At 39.7% G+C, this 15,266-nt stretch overlaps 1 protein-coding gene across 2 annotated transcripts in view; it reads right to left on the bottom strand.

Moving 5' to 3' along the window:
• Window positions 1-46: 46 nt before the first annotated feature.
• The window catches only part of LOC129756702 (heparan sulfate 2-O-sulfotransferase pipe), a 634,429-nt gene continuing 619,209 nt past the window's right edge, over window positions 47-15,266 (bottom strand). For both annotated transcript variants that reach the window (XM_055753686.1, XM_055753685.1), the window contains exons 5-6: window positions 10,717-11,276; window positions 47-1,238 (exon numbers count right to left, since the gene is read on the bottom strand). In XM_055753686.1, the coding sequence (XP_055609661.1) occupies window positions 914-1,238; window positions 10,717-11,276 (885 nt within the window). In that variant the 3' untranslated portion in view covers window positions 47-913. The remainder of the gene's footprint in view (window positions 1,239-10,716; window positions 11,277-15,266) is intronic.

The following is a 15,266-nucleotide window of genomic DNA, read 5'->3' as shown; positions in this document are numbered from 1 at the left end:
AACCGAAGAAATGTCATCCTCTTTGTTTTTCAGAAAAATAAACTCGTTTATCATAAATTAAATTTATTTCTAATTTTTTTCTACAATGTATACATCTATAAACTAGTTGTTTAAAAAAACGTCTACGCTCTGATGTCATCGTCAAGTAATAAAATAAAATTAATCGACCCTCCAAGCTTGGTCGTCAACAAATTTATACATTTCCTTCCAGCTTGTGCTTCAGCTCTTTCATCATCTTATCACATTCATATTAATCTGTTCACTGTTTTTTCGCTCTCACATGCTCTTATCGAAAGTAAAAATCATGGATTCGGTATGAATATCATTGTTTTGATTTAAAATAAGCTTCATTCCTCAATTCATCTTATAGTATCCGTCAATGCATCGTTTGCCAACAAGTGTTGTAAAATTATTGAGTGTTGAAATTTAAAAAAATGAAAATCCTTTTTTTTGTAGAGTAACCCTTTGAACTCGAGAGTTGGTGTGCTGGAAAACGAGTATGTTCACATAAATAGTTTGTATCTCATTATAATTCTCTAGCTTAGTTGTAAAACGTGCATCTATCTTTCACAAAAGAATTCATCCTTGAAATTAAAACTCTTCTATCGTTATGTTACAATACAAATAATTATTAAGTGGAACTTGAAGGATCTCTCGTCGGAATTTTGTGACACTGTCTTACCGAAAATTAAAAAATTCAAGAAGGATTTTTGTATAAATAAACACAGAATTGAGCGGTTCAGAAAAAAATACTCGTTAAAAGATTGCTGGGTCAATTTTCGAACCAAACGGTATGACTGTAAACTGTGTTTTGAGTCAAAAAATTTATCAAGACCATGTCACCAGACTCCTCCGAGATGGTTTGTTGTGGTGTTTTCGGATTTACTGTGTGCTGCCCTCTGCATCAATTCGATCAGTTCACCGGAAGCTGCGTGGCCAGGTATTGTTTGTACAGTCGCTGCTTGCAGAACTGGTAGAACTCGATCTCCCGGGTAAAGTTTCGACGGACAATGTTTTTGATGTCTTCGCTGACTGGTGGTTTGAAGTTGTTCTTGTTGATCTTCTGCAGAACGCTAACCTCATTAAAGTACACATCGGCAGCACCGGCGAAAAATTTCGGAATGTATCGCTCCATCACTGCTAGGGTGGTGTTGAGGTCCTCGAGCACTCCGACCACGGCGTACTGGCTCTCGACAGCGTACTTCGCTCGCTCCAGGGCACCCTGGCTGTTGAAGGGTCTGAAAGTAGAAAACGATAGGTGTGCTTTACTTCAAAATTCTTACTGTGTGCTTCATAGTGTTTTAATTTTCAAATATTGATTTTTTCTTTAATCATGCTTGTAAAACCAGCTTCAGAAATAATCTCTACATTTTAAAATAATAACTTAGGGAATATACGGAATTATTGATCTACCTAACGTTGGAGCACGTGATACAAAGGAAATTGTCCAATTAAAACAATAGAATAAACAATTGAATAATGTATGGAAGCAAAATTGCTGGGAAGTAAACGAATACCGTCACGAACGGAGTTATAAGGATCTAGCTAAGTACACCATAGACTGTTTTGATTTCTGTTACAAGTCGTAGGTCTCCAAAGTTGTTGGGATTCTCGAAATATGCCTCAAAGTATCCCGAACGAAATATATAAAACACAACTTGTTCCAGCAACCAGCCTTGCCTAAAGGGGATCAGATTTAGGACTCAAACTAATTTCTAGTAGATTTCGTAGCAGTCCCAATGAATGTCGGGAATTTTGATCGGAGAAGTCTATCTTGCATGATCTTCAACTGGCTCTAAAAGGTGTTATTCGACGAGCAGTGGGCGAAATGCGTTGCACGATTTTCTACAGATCTAGTCAATTTATCTGTTTTGCCGACGACATTGCATTGATATAGTCGGCAGATCATGAAACGGTGGCGGAGATCTACCGCAAACTGAAACGCGAAGCAGGAAGGATTGGGTTGATGGTTAAAAGGTTCAAGACGGAGTATATTTATGCTGGCCTGAGGATCCGAGTCCGACCTAGCCCGCTTGTCGAGTAATAACAAGGCCACGATCGACGGCGACGAGCTGGAGATAATCGAAGATTTTGTCTATCTCGGCTCACAGGTGACAGCAGACAATAATACCAGCCGTGAGATCCGGTGTTACAGTTCGTAAATATCAGTTAAAATTAACGATATGATTTGAGCAAAAGGAAACAATTTCATTAAGAAACCCACCCATTATTCATGGTTTAAAAATATGCTCCTCAGGGTGAAACAGCGTAAGCGTAAGTAGATCGGAAAAAGCGGCAAAAAGCTCATTGGAGTTTTCGCGTGGTGAGAAGATACGCGCTGCATTTCGGAAACTGTCGGTTCCGCGTTCGGAAAGTACAAACACGAAAAGTAAATAAAGAAACGGTTCCTTGAGCATGCATAGCCATTTTTTGGCCCGCTTGGTCCCGAAGGGTCAACAGAAAACGTTGGGAAACGAACCGTTTCGGACTTTTCCGCTTGAGTGACGCCTTAACGCGTGAATAGGTCAATTCGTCCTTTTGGTGGACCAGAGCCGATTGTCCGGCCGGAACTTTAATCCATGGTCATGGAAAGGCCGAGGACAGAAAGCTACATCGGCATATATGTACGTACAGGTAAGTGGATTAGCCTCAACCGAAATTATCACTCCTAGCCTCACTTCACTAACGAACAGGATGGATCATTTCCGGTAAAACACGCTCAAGCACGTGTACCGGACCAAGTTGCGAGGAAGTTGAAGTCGAAAATCAGCAGAAAAAGTGAAGGTAGGTGCCTTCTACTTACGCCCACAACTGTGCTCGCCTGTATGTAGCATCTTGATCTGTCAAGAGCGAACCAGCGCTTTTTTTACGTTTGAAACATTCGTTTTTCTCAAAATGTCGCGAATTAAAAAAGAAGTTAAAATTCGTGTGTTGGACACTTGGATGCGAGAGAAAGGCATCACGATAATGAAGTGGCGAAACGTTTCGGCATTCATCCGGCGAGCGTAAAATCCATCATCCACAAGTTCGGGGAACACTATACGTTCGATGATTTGCCAGGAAGAGGCAGAAACCAGGACCATCTGACCCAAATCTGGACCGTAAGGTAATCAACCTCATCAACCGGAATCGATCGATGTTCATACGGCACTTGGCGAAAAACTGAGACATCGATCGGAATGGTACAGCGGATCAAGAAGCGGAGCAACCTGAAGACATACAAAAAGCAGAAAGTGTCCAAACAAACGGCTGAACAAAAATCACGAGCCAAAACCAGATCCCGGAGCCTTTATCATCGAATTTTGCAGAAGCCAGATGCGTGTAGGATAACGAGGATAACGATGTAGATTTCGTTGAGAAAGATATTAACCCACCAAACTGCCCCCAGCTTCGCCCCATAGAACGATATTGGGCTATCGTCAAGAGAGTTTTCAAGAAGGATGGTAAGGCCAACAGGACCATGGCGGTTTTCAAGAAAATTGGAATGCTGCGTCGAAAGTCCGAGAATATTACCTATAATTACTGTTTTGTTTGTATTTCTTTATAAACTACGAATAAGCTTTTTAAAACACTTCCAAACTGTTTCTTTGTTTGAAGCATCAATAAAATCAATACAATGAAAAAAAATGTGTTTATAACTTATTTTCTATACACTCTTTAGTAAAGGAAAAATACCTGAATAAACTATGCGATAATTCACCATTTAGGCAACCTTCGCTCAAATTGCGAGAAGACAAGGAAGACCGGAAAGGGAATTCGTTCCGGAGTCGAAATGATCGCCTAAGCGTGAGTTGCCCTGTTGTAACCAGGAGTTACGCGATAGTACTTTCGGCCGGATTGTAGCAGCAATAAAAACAACGTGTTTACTCTACAACGTACAAAGGGATTCTGTTTTTATTTTTATGCTCATGGATACACGCTAAAACAAGTTACATCATTTTTGCTCTATCTAAACCCTATCAGCTCTTCCCCCCTTAAAGAGAAATCCCTAAACAAGGTCCTGAATACAGTTGTTAGTAGTGTTAATAATACATAATACAATGATTATAGATCTAATTTCTGTGGGGGTCTTACTACTCTTGTGGATCGCCTTGGCGTGAAGCGCTTATCAACAATTACAGTGTCACACTTGCGATCCATTTCTATGGCTGAATCGTTATTCGAATTATCCTTGTTAACGATAGGAGTTTCTGCGATTTGATGACTCGATCTCATACGATCTTCAGAGTTAGCGTCAGTGGTCACAGTTATGGCTACACCGTCTTCCGAGTCATCCCTAGTCTGTCTAGTCAGGGCTTGACTCGGTAGAGGAGGTATTGCATCTATACAGCGGTTGCGGTTGTAAATCTCGACGTTAATAGGATCCAAATCCGATTCAGAGGCCTGCCGAACAGGAGCCAATCTCAGCTGATCAATATGTCTCTTCCAGAGACGCCCGTCGTCAAGCTCAATCATATAATGAAGTTTTCCCAATTTATCTGAAACAGTTCCAAATTTCCATTTGGACGATCCCAAGTAATCACGAGCGGAAACTCTATCGTTGATCGCGAATTCTCGCACTTCTCCTTCCTCCCCTCTAGAAAAATTGTTCCCTCCGGAAGGAATAATGAGATCGAGTTGCGATTTCATTTGACGCCCGAAAACTAACATCGAAGGAGATTTACCCGTCGCAGGATGTACCGTTCTTCTATGAGCCATCAAGATTTTATGTAGTTCAACACGTACAGTTTTTCGCTCGCATTTCAGGGTCTTTAATTTATCTTTAAATGTTTGCACGAAACGCTCGGCTTGACCATTTGTAGCCGGATGATATGGTGCACCCATTTTGTGAGTTACACCGTTTTTTTTTAAGGAAAGTCTGGAATTGTTCTGAAGTGAATTGCACTCCACGATCGCTTACGATAACACTAGGGACACCATATGTTACAAAATATTCGCGAAGATGATCTATTGTCGTATCAGTTTTAATATCTGGCACTATTTTCACGTCAGGCCATTTGGTAAACGCGTCTACTATTACCAGAAAATATAATCCAAGAAATGGACCTGCAAAATCGATTTGCACGCGATGAAAAGGTTCTTTTGGATTTTCCCAAGAGTGAGTTGTAACTTTAGGTGGATTTTTCCGAACGTAAGCGCAATCAGTACAATTCTTTGAAACGTCTTCAATATCCCGGTCTACAGTTTCCCACCAACAGTAAGATCGCGCTAATGACTTCATCGTGATATACCGAAATGACCCGTGTGAAGTTCATCCAAAATACGTTTACGCAGTTTTGGTGGGATGTATACGCGAATGCCTTTTAAAATACAACCTTTCTGAAGTGAAAATTCATTTTGGTTGATACCAAACCTATCGCGGCCTTCGATTATCCTCCCAAACTTAAGTCCTTGTAAAAGATTCCGTACGTTATCATCCTCCCGTGTACATTCAGCAAGTTCGTCTACCGTAACCGGTAATGTTTCAATCTGATTTATTTCGACGATATCCACTTCTTTAACGCGATTCTTATTCCGTGTGTCGACGATAGGAAGGCGCGACATGCCGTCCGCGTTAGCATTTGCTTTCGAAGTCCGATACCGAATCTCATAATCAAACGATTCCATAAAAACAGCGTAATGCTGCATTCTAAGAGCGGATAACGTAGGAAGACCTTTATTCGGCGCAAGGATCTGAGAAACAGGTTTATTATCTGTAACAAGTATAAATTTACGACCGTATAAATATTGGTAAAACATTTTTACCCCGAAAATAATCGCGTAAGCCTCTTTATCTACTTGCATGTAGTTTTGTTGAGTTTTATTCAGGGTTTGCGAGGCATATTGAATTGGCCTTTCTGTTCCATCCGTGAACTGATGGCTCAGAACAGCACCGACACCATAAGGCGATGCATCTGTCGCGAGAACTAGGGGTCGTAATGCACGAGTACATTGTCTGACTGCATTTCTCTTTTCACCCATTGGAAAGCAGTTTCACATTTATCATCCCAATGGAAAGAAACATTTTCCTTCAATAAATTATTAATAGGGTAGATGTGTGTGCTGAGATCTTTAATAAATCGACCGTAATAATTTATAAGGCCAACGTAGGCTCTTACTTGATCGCGATTGTTTGGACGCGGCATTTCTTGTATCGCGTCGACCTTGTTTTTTATTTTACGTATACCGTCGCGATCGATAACAAACCCACAGTATTTAATACGATCCGCGAAAAAATCGCATTTGGAGACATTCACACGCATATTATATTCATCTAATTATCCGTTATTTTGATATCATCTAAGAAAACAGAAACTCCGGAGAGATTTCCCAAAACCTGTGAAATTTCACGTGGAAATATAGCCGGGGCCGACGAAATCCCATACATCAGTCTCGTTGGCTGAGATAAACCTAGGTGAGTGGTTAGTGTGAGATAATAAGCTTGTGCAAGATCCAATTTTGTGAACTTTTTCCCCCCTGCCATGTTAGCGAAAAGTTCATCGATCGTAGGTAAAGGGTGCTCATCCACGTGGAGACACTTGTTGACGGTTACTTTATAATCGCCGCATAAACGCACACGGCCAGTAGATTTCACGACGGGAACCACCGGCGTGGCCCAAGAGCTTCGGTTTACTTTTACTAGAATTCCGTTTTTAACCATGTTACGAATTTCGAGTTCTACGGTATCGCGAATAGAAAATGGCAAGGTGCGAGCTTTCAAAAATACCGGATTACTATTCGGTTTTAAGGCTAAAGAAGCTTGAATGTTACGTATTGTACCAACTGAGTCAGCGAACACATTCGGAAACCTCTCAATGAGATTCTTCACATTTCCCGCTAGAGGAACACGTAATGAAATAGTATCTACACTGAAGTATGAATTACGAATTAATTTATTCCAATCGATTTGTATTTCACGCATCCATTCCCGACCTAACAATGGATGTCGTTTAGTGTCAACAATAAACAAACGTAAATAGCTGATTATGTTTTGGTACTGTACCTCTACATTTACAAATCCGTATACCTCAATTCTGTTACCTCAATAGCTCCTCAATTCAATATTCGTTGGATGTAATTTTAAGTCAGTCAGAAAAGTCTTCTTATCGCTCAAACTCATTACCGAAACAGGCGATCCACAGTCTACCTCATATTCAATAACTACTCTGTTCGTATTTAATTTCAAAAGTATCTTCGAGAGGGATTTTGATTTTTGATTTACAGTACAAATGTCCAAGACACAAACCTCATCTATATCTGATTCTCCACTCTCCGAAGACAAATCTTTATCATCCTCCTTTTCGATCATATTTGTATGGAGTTTACTTTTTTCTTTTCTTATTCGACTATTTTTATTATTTAATTCTTTCTTTAGACAAACTTTGTAAAGGTGGCCTTTATTGCCACAATATTTGCAAATAGCATCAACATATTTGCAAGTACTTGCGAGATGATTTTCATCTCCGCATCTATAGCAGTATTTAGTGTTAGCTTTGTTAGTTACCTTATTTCCTAATCCTCGGTGAAACGCCTTCTGCTCGGTGTAGTTAACGCTATGTACCTTTTTCTCCAACGCCCTGGCACCTTCTCCGGATACTTCCATGGAAATAGCAATGTCCTTGGCTCGTTCAAAGGTTAATTCTCTTTCTTCGATCAGACGTGCTCGGATCCTTTCCGAACGTATGCCGAACACCAGCTGATTTCGGAGCTCCTTCGCCAAGTAATTCTCGAACTTGCAAAATTTGGCCTCCCTTTTCAGAGTAGTGATAAATTCCGTAATGGATTCTCCCTCGATTTGATTCAATGACCGGAATCTCCAAACCTCAACCATTTCCAACGGTTCGGGATCAAAAAACGCAATAAGTATCGTAACCAATTGTTGGTACGTTTTTTCTTCCGGTTCGGCTGGGGTGATGTGATCGCATAACAAATCGTAAGCGGAGGAGCCCATATAGTATAGCAGAAAATCCTTCATCCTTTCTTCGGGAACATTGAAAATTCGAAATGCTCCTTCAAGACGCTTCACCCATCTTGCCCACTTCGTTTTGTTTTTTTCGTACGGTTCGATGGTGAAGTCACCAGCATTTCTCTCCCAGCAGCAGCATCAACAGCAGGATCTTGTAGGTTGGCCATCGTTTAGTAGCAGCAGCAGCAACGTTCCCAACAACAGCAGTAATGACGTTTGCGATGAATGCGATGACTTTGGTATCGCCAGAAAAAAACGTCGCCTTCACGTCAATGTATTTGTACAACACCTATTGTATCGTGGTGTTTAACAGCAATGATAGTCCATAACACACTGTGTAACGTAGCGTGTGTTATGACAATACTTTTTTCCAACACCTTGTGTATCGTGGTGTTTGGTAACAGCAATAATAGTCCACAACACACTGTGTAACGTGGTGTGTGTTATGGCAATCCCTTTATCCAACGTCAACGGCTTTGGTGTTACGCCTTGGGGCCAAATGATGATGCGTCCGAAATTTTCTGGGTGATGCTGCCGGAATTCGAGTTTTCGTGAAACCGTGTAGTATTCCGACTTGATTGAAGATTCCTGCTGTAGGCACACGTTGATTCTTCCGTCTCGTCGCCAATAACTGTTGTAACCAGGAACTACGCGATAGTACTTTCGGCCGGATTGTAGCAGTAATAAAAACGACGTGTTTACTCTACAACGTACAAAGGGATTCTGTTTTTATTTTTATGCTCATGGATACACGCTAAAACAAGTTACATCATGTTTGCTCTATCTAAACCCTATCATGCCCAAATTGATCCGCATCGGACGGATGACTAATTTCTACATTTGCAGGGCTCTTCCTTTTTATGTTTACTTTTCTTTCCTGAAGGCATCCGGACATCTTACGGAAAAAACGTTCACATTCTCGAGCGTCTTCTTCTCTGTTACCAAACGAAGATCCAGGTCAAATCCAAAGTTCCGATAACGCACGACAGCGGTGTTGGCAATACCGACAAGCACAGTAGCGACCTCTGGCAGCACAGCTGCTGTCTCACGTCCTCATCCGGTTCAACAGTGGCTACCACGGCGGTCGGGCAGGAATTCCGACAGCTCAACCTGTTCTCTGGCAGTGGTGGAAAAACTAAGACATTACGGCTGGTGCGGTGCGCAGATCCGGGTGTTTTCTGACAACACAGCTGTGTTCAAGTGGTCCTCAGGTAACATCCGGACACGGCAGGGTCTGGTGCCGCGAGAAGTGGCAACTGCCGCTCACAAGATACCGGTTCAGAAACCACCGCAGGAGGCGCAAACCGCGTGCAATGCGTACAGGTTTCGGTGTCAGTAAGTAATTGCCAGAACAGTCCGCAGTAGTTGAAAGCCGCCTGTACTGCTTCCAGAATCCAGGTGGGCCTACAATAAGATCGGACAAGGCAGGGCCTTGGGTAGCGTCTGTGGCATCCACTGACCTCAAAAGTCTCCATCCACGACGAAGTCGGTTACGACAAGGTCGTTTATCACGGCAATCAACAGTAGCTTCTGCGTACCAAACGCGGATTCAGCAAAGCCGACGTTAAACCATTTAAATCATTTATGCGGTGCCGACTTTCTAACAGATCCAAATCCAGCAGGTAACATAAATGTACATATTCCGGTAAACTCACTCCCCAGGCAAGATTCCTCATTGCAAATTTTACGAAACGCTTCTGAACAGCTTCCATTCGTTTTATGTGTGTTTGTTACATAGGCCACCAAACTGTACTCGCGAAATCGAACCTCGATCGCACTAAGCTAACGTATAAGCGAAACGTCTCACGACTCCGAACAAAGCAAGCCCATCTGCTACTACACTGCTGATGTGATCCCTGAAGCTCAATCCAGAATCCAATTTGATGCCTAAATCCTTAACACAGGTAACTCTTGCAATATTTTCGCCACTTAGGGAATACATAAACTGGATCGGTGTACTGCTTCTTGTAAAAGATATTGCTGCGCATTTTGAATTATTTACTTCCAGCTTAGTTCTGATCATAACCTGTTACAGTTGATTTTTAGAACTTTTATTATGGTGTGATTTGAGCAAAAATACAGCTAAAAAACCCAACCCCAATCAAAAATAAACCAACTTGTTCGACCAGATTTGGCCCACTGTATCGAACTTATTTTTGAAAAAACCCGACAGCCCATCAACATATTGTTTCGAATCTTTTGATACTTCACGTTCGTAATTTTTCTTTTATTCTTCTTTTCCGAGTTGACAAATTTCCAAAATTGATTTGGATTGGACCTAATTTCCCGTTTCATCTGATAAACTTTTATCGGAGACAACAGGATCAACAGCCGCGGCAAGGACCGTGGAACCTCTTCGGCGCTCTCCGCAGCTAAGGCGGCAAATGCAGGTGCATCCCTTCAGCTGCGCCAGAGATGCTCCTTCAGCAACGGAGCATCAGTGCTCATTCCATCAACAACCGTCAAATCGCCTTCCTCTTCGTCTCGAAACCAAGGAGCGCTCTCGTTTGGTTTACCTTGCCACTGGCAAGCAAGGCCGAAGGAGAATCTTGTTGCATGTGAGCCGTAAGTGATTATATGAAACCATGTACCTACCTTGTCTTGTGATAGCCGAGAAAAAAGGCAGTATATTTCTCTGACAAACTAACCTTTTCTGATAGATTCAATTTCAATAAAAAAATTTTCGTTAAAAAATAGAGAAAAATTAAATTTAATTTTGAATAAATTTTTATCAGTTCTGTAGTGAATCGCTAAAAACTAAAAATACTCACAAACACTCCTCCTCGTGACCACAGAAGAACAGCGACTGCCTACGGTGATCTCCGATGCCCTCGTGGACGGCATTCTGGGCATAGGTACATTCCGGATCACCCTGCAGCACACAAGTTTCGAAATCCTTCTTCAGCCAGCGGGGATCCGGCAACGGTAGATCCGGGAAAGCCTGTTTCCGTTCCACATAATACCAGGGAGCTCGAACGTAGTAGTACCAACTGATGACCCTTTCGACCGGATCTCGCACCATATTGACGTAGATTGGCATCGGCATATTGAAGCGGGTGAAATTGGTGTAGCAGACATGCTTCACGTAAACCGAAGGCATCGGCAGTTCCGTGATCATCTGGGCCAGCTCCTGCTGCCGATCAGGGGTCAATCGGATCACCTCCAAACGCTGAACCACATCCCGGTGAAAGGTGTACTCGTTACGCATCGCTAGGCGCCGCAAAAGTTCCATAAAGGTTTGGCTGCCCACTTTCGGTACCCGATTGAAGAACACGATTGGCGCCTGAGAGCGGGCGGTGTTATTAACGTCAAGTGCCCGGAGATTTTGCATCTGGAATTGAGAAAAGAAAATAGGAAAAAGGTTTCTGTTTAATTCAAGAGGTCCACCACAAAGAGTCAAGGGTTGTTGTAAAGCTGGCGATTTAAACTAAGTTCGGGAGGAAACACGAAAGCAATTGTATCGCCTCTAATTAGCACTTCATCAATCGGTCGACAATTGAACGACGATGTTCCGAAGATGGCGCGTAGCGATTAATTAGATTGCCATTTAGCAACTCATCATCCAATTCTGGCTTCTGCTACTGACCGGCCTGAACATCCGGAATGATGCTTTAAAGAATGCAGAGCCAGTCACTTGTCCTACTGTGTTGCTTTCCAAACAACATTAGGGCAAACAACAATTGCATCAAGTGTGGAGTGCGTGTTTATTTTCACGTTTAGCTGTTTGTTAAAGCATACGTTTTTAGCTTGATAGGGTAGCCAGATGGTGGAACGATGCTTCTAAAAATTCACTTTTGGATAACTTAGACAGACTGAAATATAGTCGCTTAATTTTTGCTGACTCAACTTGAAAAGGGAGACCTCAACAACTTGGATCAAAACCAGCTATTTTCATTATTGTTAAGAGCGAATGTTCACAAAAGAAATATTAGGTGGTATGAAAAAACCCTAGCAATTGCTTTTGCTAAACTAAATCGAGCATTCGAGCAGTCGCAGAAAGCAATTGCTTCGGTTGATATGAATAAAGTTTTTTCTGACAGCTGTTTTCTCAGTCAGGAGATTTTACTTTTAGAACAAGCTAGTTTGGTATGAATAAAGCCCAAATCTGAAGCAATCGCTCGAGAAATCTCCTAGCAATTACTTTATTTTCTAAGCATGCTTGGTAACAGACTTTTCCAATAAACAAATTCTTCAACAACGTCATGAATTTATAAAATTAGCAATATTACACTGCAATACAATTTAAAAAGGCATTTTCAACATAGATAAAGAACAGTCGAAGTGATAACCCAACTTTTTTCATATTCCTGTTGTTGTATGAAATGATTCGTCTAAGATGAAACAAAACAAATCAATTAGTAAATATTTCAAATTAAAAAAATCCGGCTACAGTGGAAGAAGTCCCAATCGGCTTGAAGTTGGAAGAAAGTTGTAATAATTTAAAACATAATTCAGATCTCCCAAATTTATATGATTTTTTATAATTCAATGATTTAAAAAAACATCTTAAGTTAAGATGCACGCCTATTGCCTATTTTTTTTTATATATCGGATTATCCCGATCCGAGAACGTGTGGGAGAGCTTATGATAAATGTTAAAAAGCTAGGCCATTTTTTGTTTGACAATATTCAATTTTCTTTAAACATCAACATACGAGCATGTATTGACTTAAATTTTTCCGATCGTTCTTACACCCACCACCCGCACCGTCGATTTCATGGCTATTTTAGTCGTGCTTTTCATTTTTTTTATTGTCTTCTTTCATTTTACTTTAGAAAATTTCAGATTCTGCTGGTTGGATAGCTCTTTTTTTTTGAAGCAAAAGCTATGTTCTAAGACTTTAGTACACATCTGCTAAGCAAATGTTTATTCATACCAAACTAAGCAAATGCTTTGGGCTTTTGCTTTGCTTGATTTCGAGCAAAGTAAAAGCTACCGAAGCAATTACTAAACCTTATTCATACCACTAATTGTTTTTCGACCAACAATCTATTACTCGATGTATATCATCCATGAGTTTCTGATTTTTAAACAATCATGATTTTTTTTTTCGTTTTCTTATAACTTTAAGCAAAAATGAATTACCCGACTGTTTGATGAAAAAAAAAATCAGATGTGTAACTTTATAAATTCCTTACACACAAATCGGAACATTATATCTCACGTAAATCGAAACATGTTTGCTCCAAATTTTGATGATATGGCGTTTCAAAAATTCGAAATTCATACAAATAAGAACTCTCTTTTAAAATCTAGAACTAAAAATTAAGGTTATTAAAAATGCTTATTCTAAGCATTCGTATCATAAAAATTGCGCTTAGCATGTGTTAAATCAGAACTACATAGATCCTTAAATAATTTCACTCCTAACTGAACGCTGGGTTTAATTTTTTTATTTGTGTTTTTGTGTAGGTTCTTTTCCAGTATTGTCGCATGTTTGTTTTATTTATTTTCATTGTTTTATTTTTTTTTTATTTATACATCTTTTTCTGATCATTACAGGTATTTTTATCCATTAAATTAAAATATTCTCACTTGACAACAAATTGGACAACAACAATAGTTTTCTTCTTAACAAATAACTGACGTTATTTCAACCGATATTTTTGAATATGTTTTTTCAATTTATTCTTTAAAATGATTTCAATCAGTTAGACATGGATCTTTCGAGATAAAGTGCCATAACCAGCACTTGAATCGAACCGGATCTCCGAATTGTCTTAACCACTATTTTGTAAATGTCTTCTATTTAACACTTTTCTTATTGCAGCTCTCTACATGGTAATGTCAATGTGTACACAATATTGATTAAAAGTTTTCATAATTTGGTTTACAGGTTTGTTGCTGGCGTACATGGTTCGTTGAGGCTCTGCTTGAAATATGTTTCTGGAATTCGGTTGTGTAAAAGTTCAAGTTTTCTAACAAGTATTCTGGTTTTACACGTTGGGAGATAATATCGTTAGTAATGATTAACATGCATCGTGCTTCATATGATGGAAGAATTAAAGTGGAACCCCAGCCCAGCTTTCTTAGTGCAAACAGTAGAAATTGCTTTTGAACCGATTCTATTCTTCTAACATGAGTGGGCTGATGCGGGCACCAAACTACACTACAATATTCAAGTATAGATCTTACATACGATATGAACAGTGTTTTTATTGTATAAGGGTCCTTAAAGTGATAACAGAATCTTTTGATAAATCCTGACATACTGAAAGCTTTATTAATAATCGTGTTAAAATGTTCAATGAAAGTTAGTTTGGTGTCCAGTATTACAACTAGGTCCCTTATTTTGTTACATCTTTCAATCTGCTGCTGCCCTAAAGTAAAATTAAAATCATGATGGCTCTGTTTTCTAGAGTAAGATATAATATTGCACTTTTTAATATTAATAGCCAGCTGACTTTTTCACACCAAATGTCGCCCTGAAAATGCTGTATATCCATTCTGTTACGTATCTCCATGTACAGTTTCATATCGTCGGCATAAACGAGTACTTTGACGCTATTTAATACTAAATTGACATCGTCAACAAAAATTATAAATAACAAAGGACCCAAGTGAGATCCTTGTGGAACACCAGATGTGACCTGTATTTCTGTCGAGATTTTTCCTTTAAAACGGACTACCTGCGTTCGATCCGACAAATATGACTCAATCCATTTTATAAGTGATGTTGATAATCCCATACGTTTTAGTTTAAAAAGTAGCAATGAAATGTCAACTCTATCAAACGCCTTACTAAAATCTGTATATTTCGCGTGAGCTTTCATTACGTCGTATGAAACAAAATGTAAACAAACAGTTTTATAATGAAAAAATGCTAAAACTGACATAAACTAGTCGAAACTTTTTTCCATATAGAATAGTTGTAGCCTGGACAACATATTCTATATGTGGATCACAAATCTTAAAGTTGTTTGGATAACTTTTGCAGCACTTTTCTGTGAACTCTTAGTTGTTTCATACGACGTAATGAAAGCTCACGCGAGAAATAAAGTTTCTACAAAATTACACCTGTCCATTGCTCCTAGCGAGAAGTTCACAAATTCTAATAGGTTGGTAGATGTTGATCTACTTTTGAAAAAGCCATGTTGGTAATTGGAGATGCGATTTTTTACTTGATTGAACATCTTTTGATTCACGATCGCCTCAAACATCTTTGGGATGCATGAGATAATAGCAATTCCTCGATAATTTTTTATATCTGATCGTTTACCAGATTTAATTATTGGGATTAAAAATGACTTTTTCCAGGCTATCGGAGAGACTCCTGATTTAAGAGATAAATTGAAAAGCCAAAATAGTGGATTAACAAAT

The sequence above is a fragment of the Uranotaenia lowii genome, chromosome 3 (genome assembly GCF_029784155.1).
Source record: "Uranotaenia lowii strain MFRU-FL chromosome 3, ASM2978415v1, whole genome shotgun sequence".
NCBI lineage: Eukaryota > Metazoa > Arthropoda > Insecta > Diptera > Culicidae > Uranotaenia > Uranotaenia lowii.
This window is presented reverse-complemented; position numbering and strand designations above follow the sequence as displayed.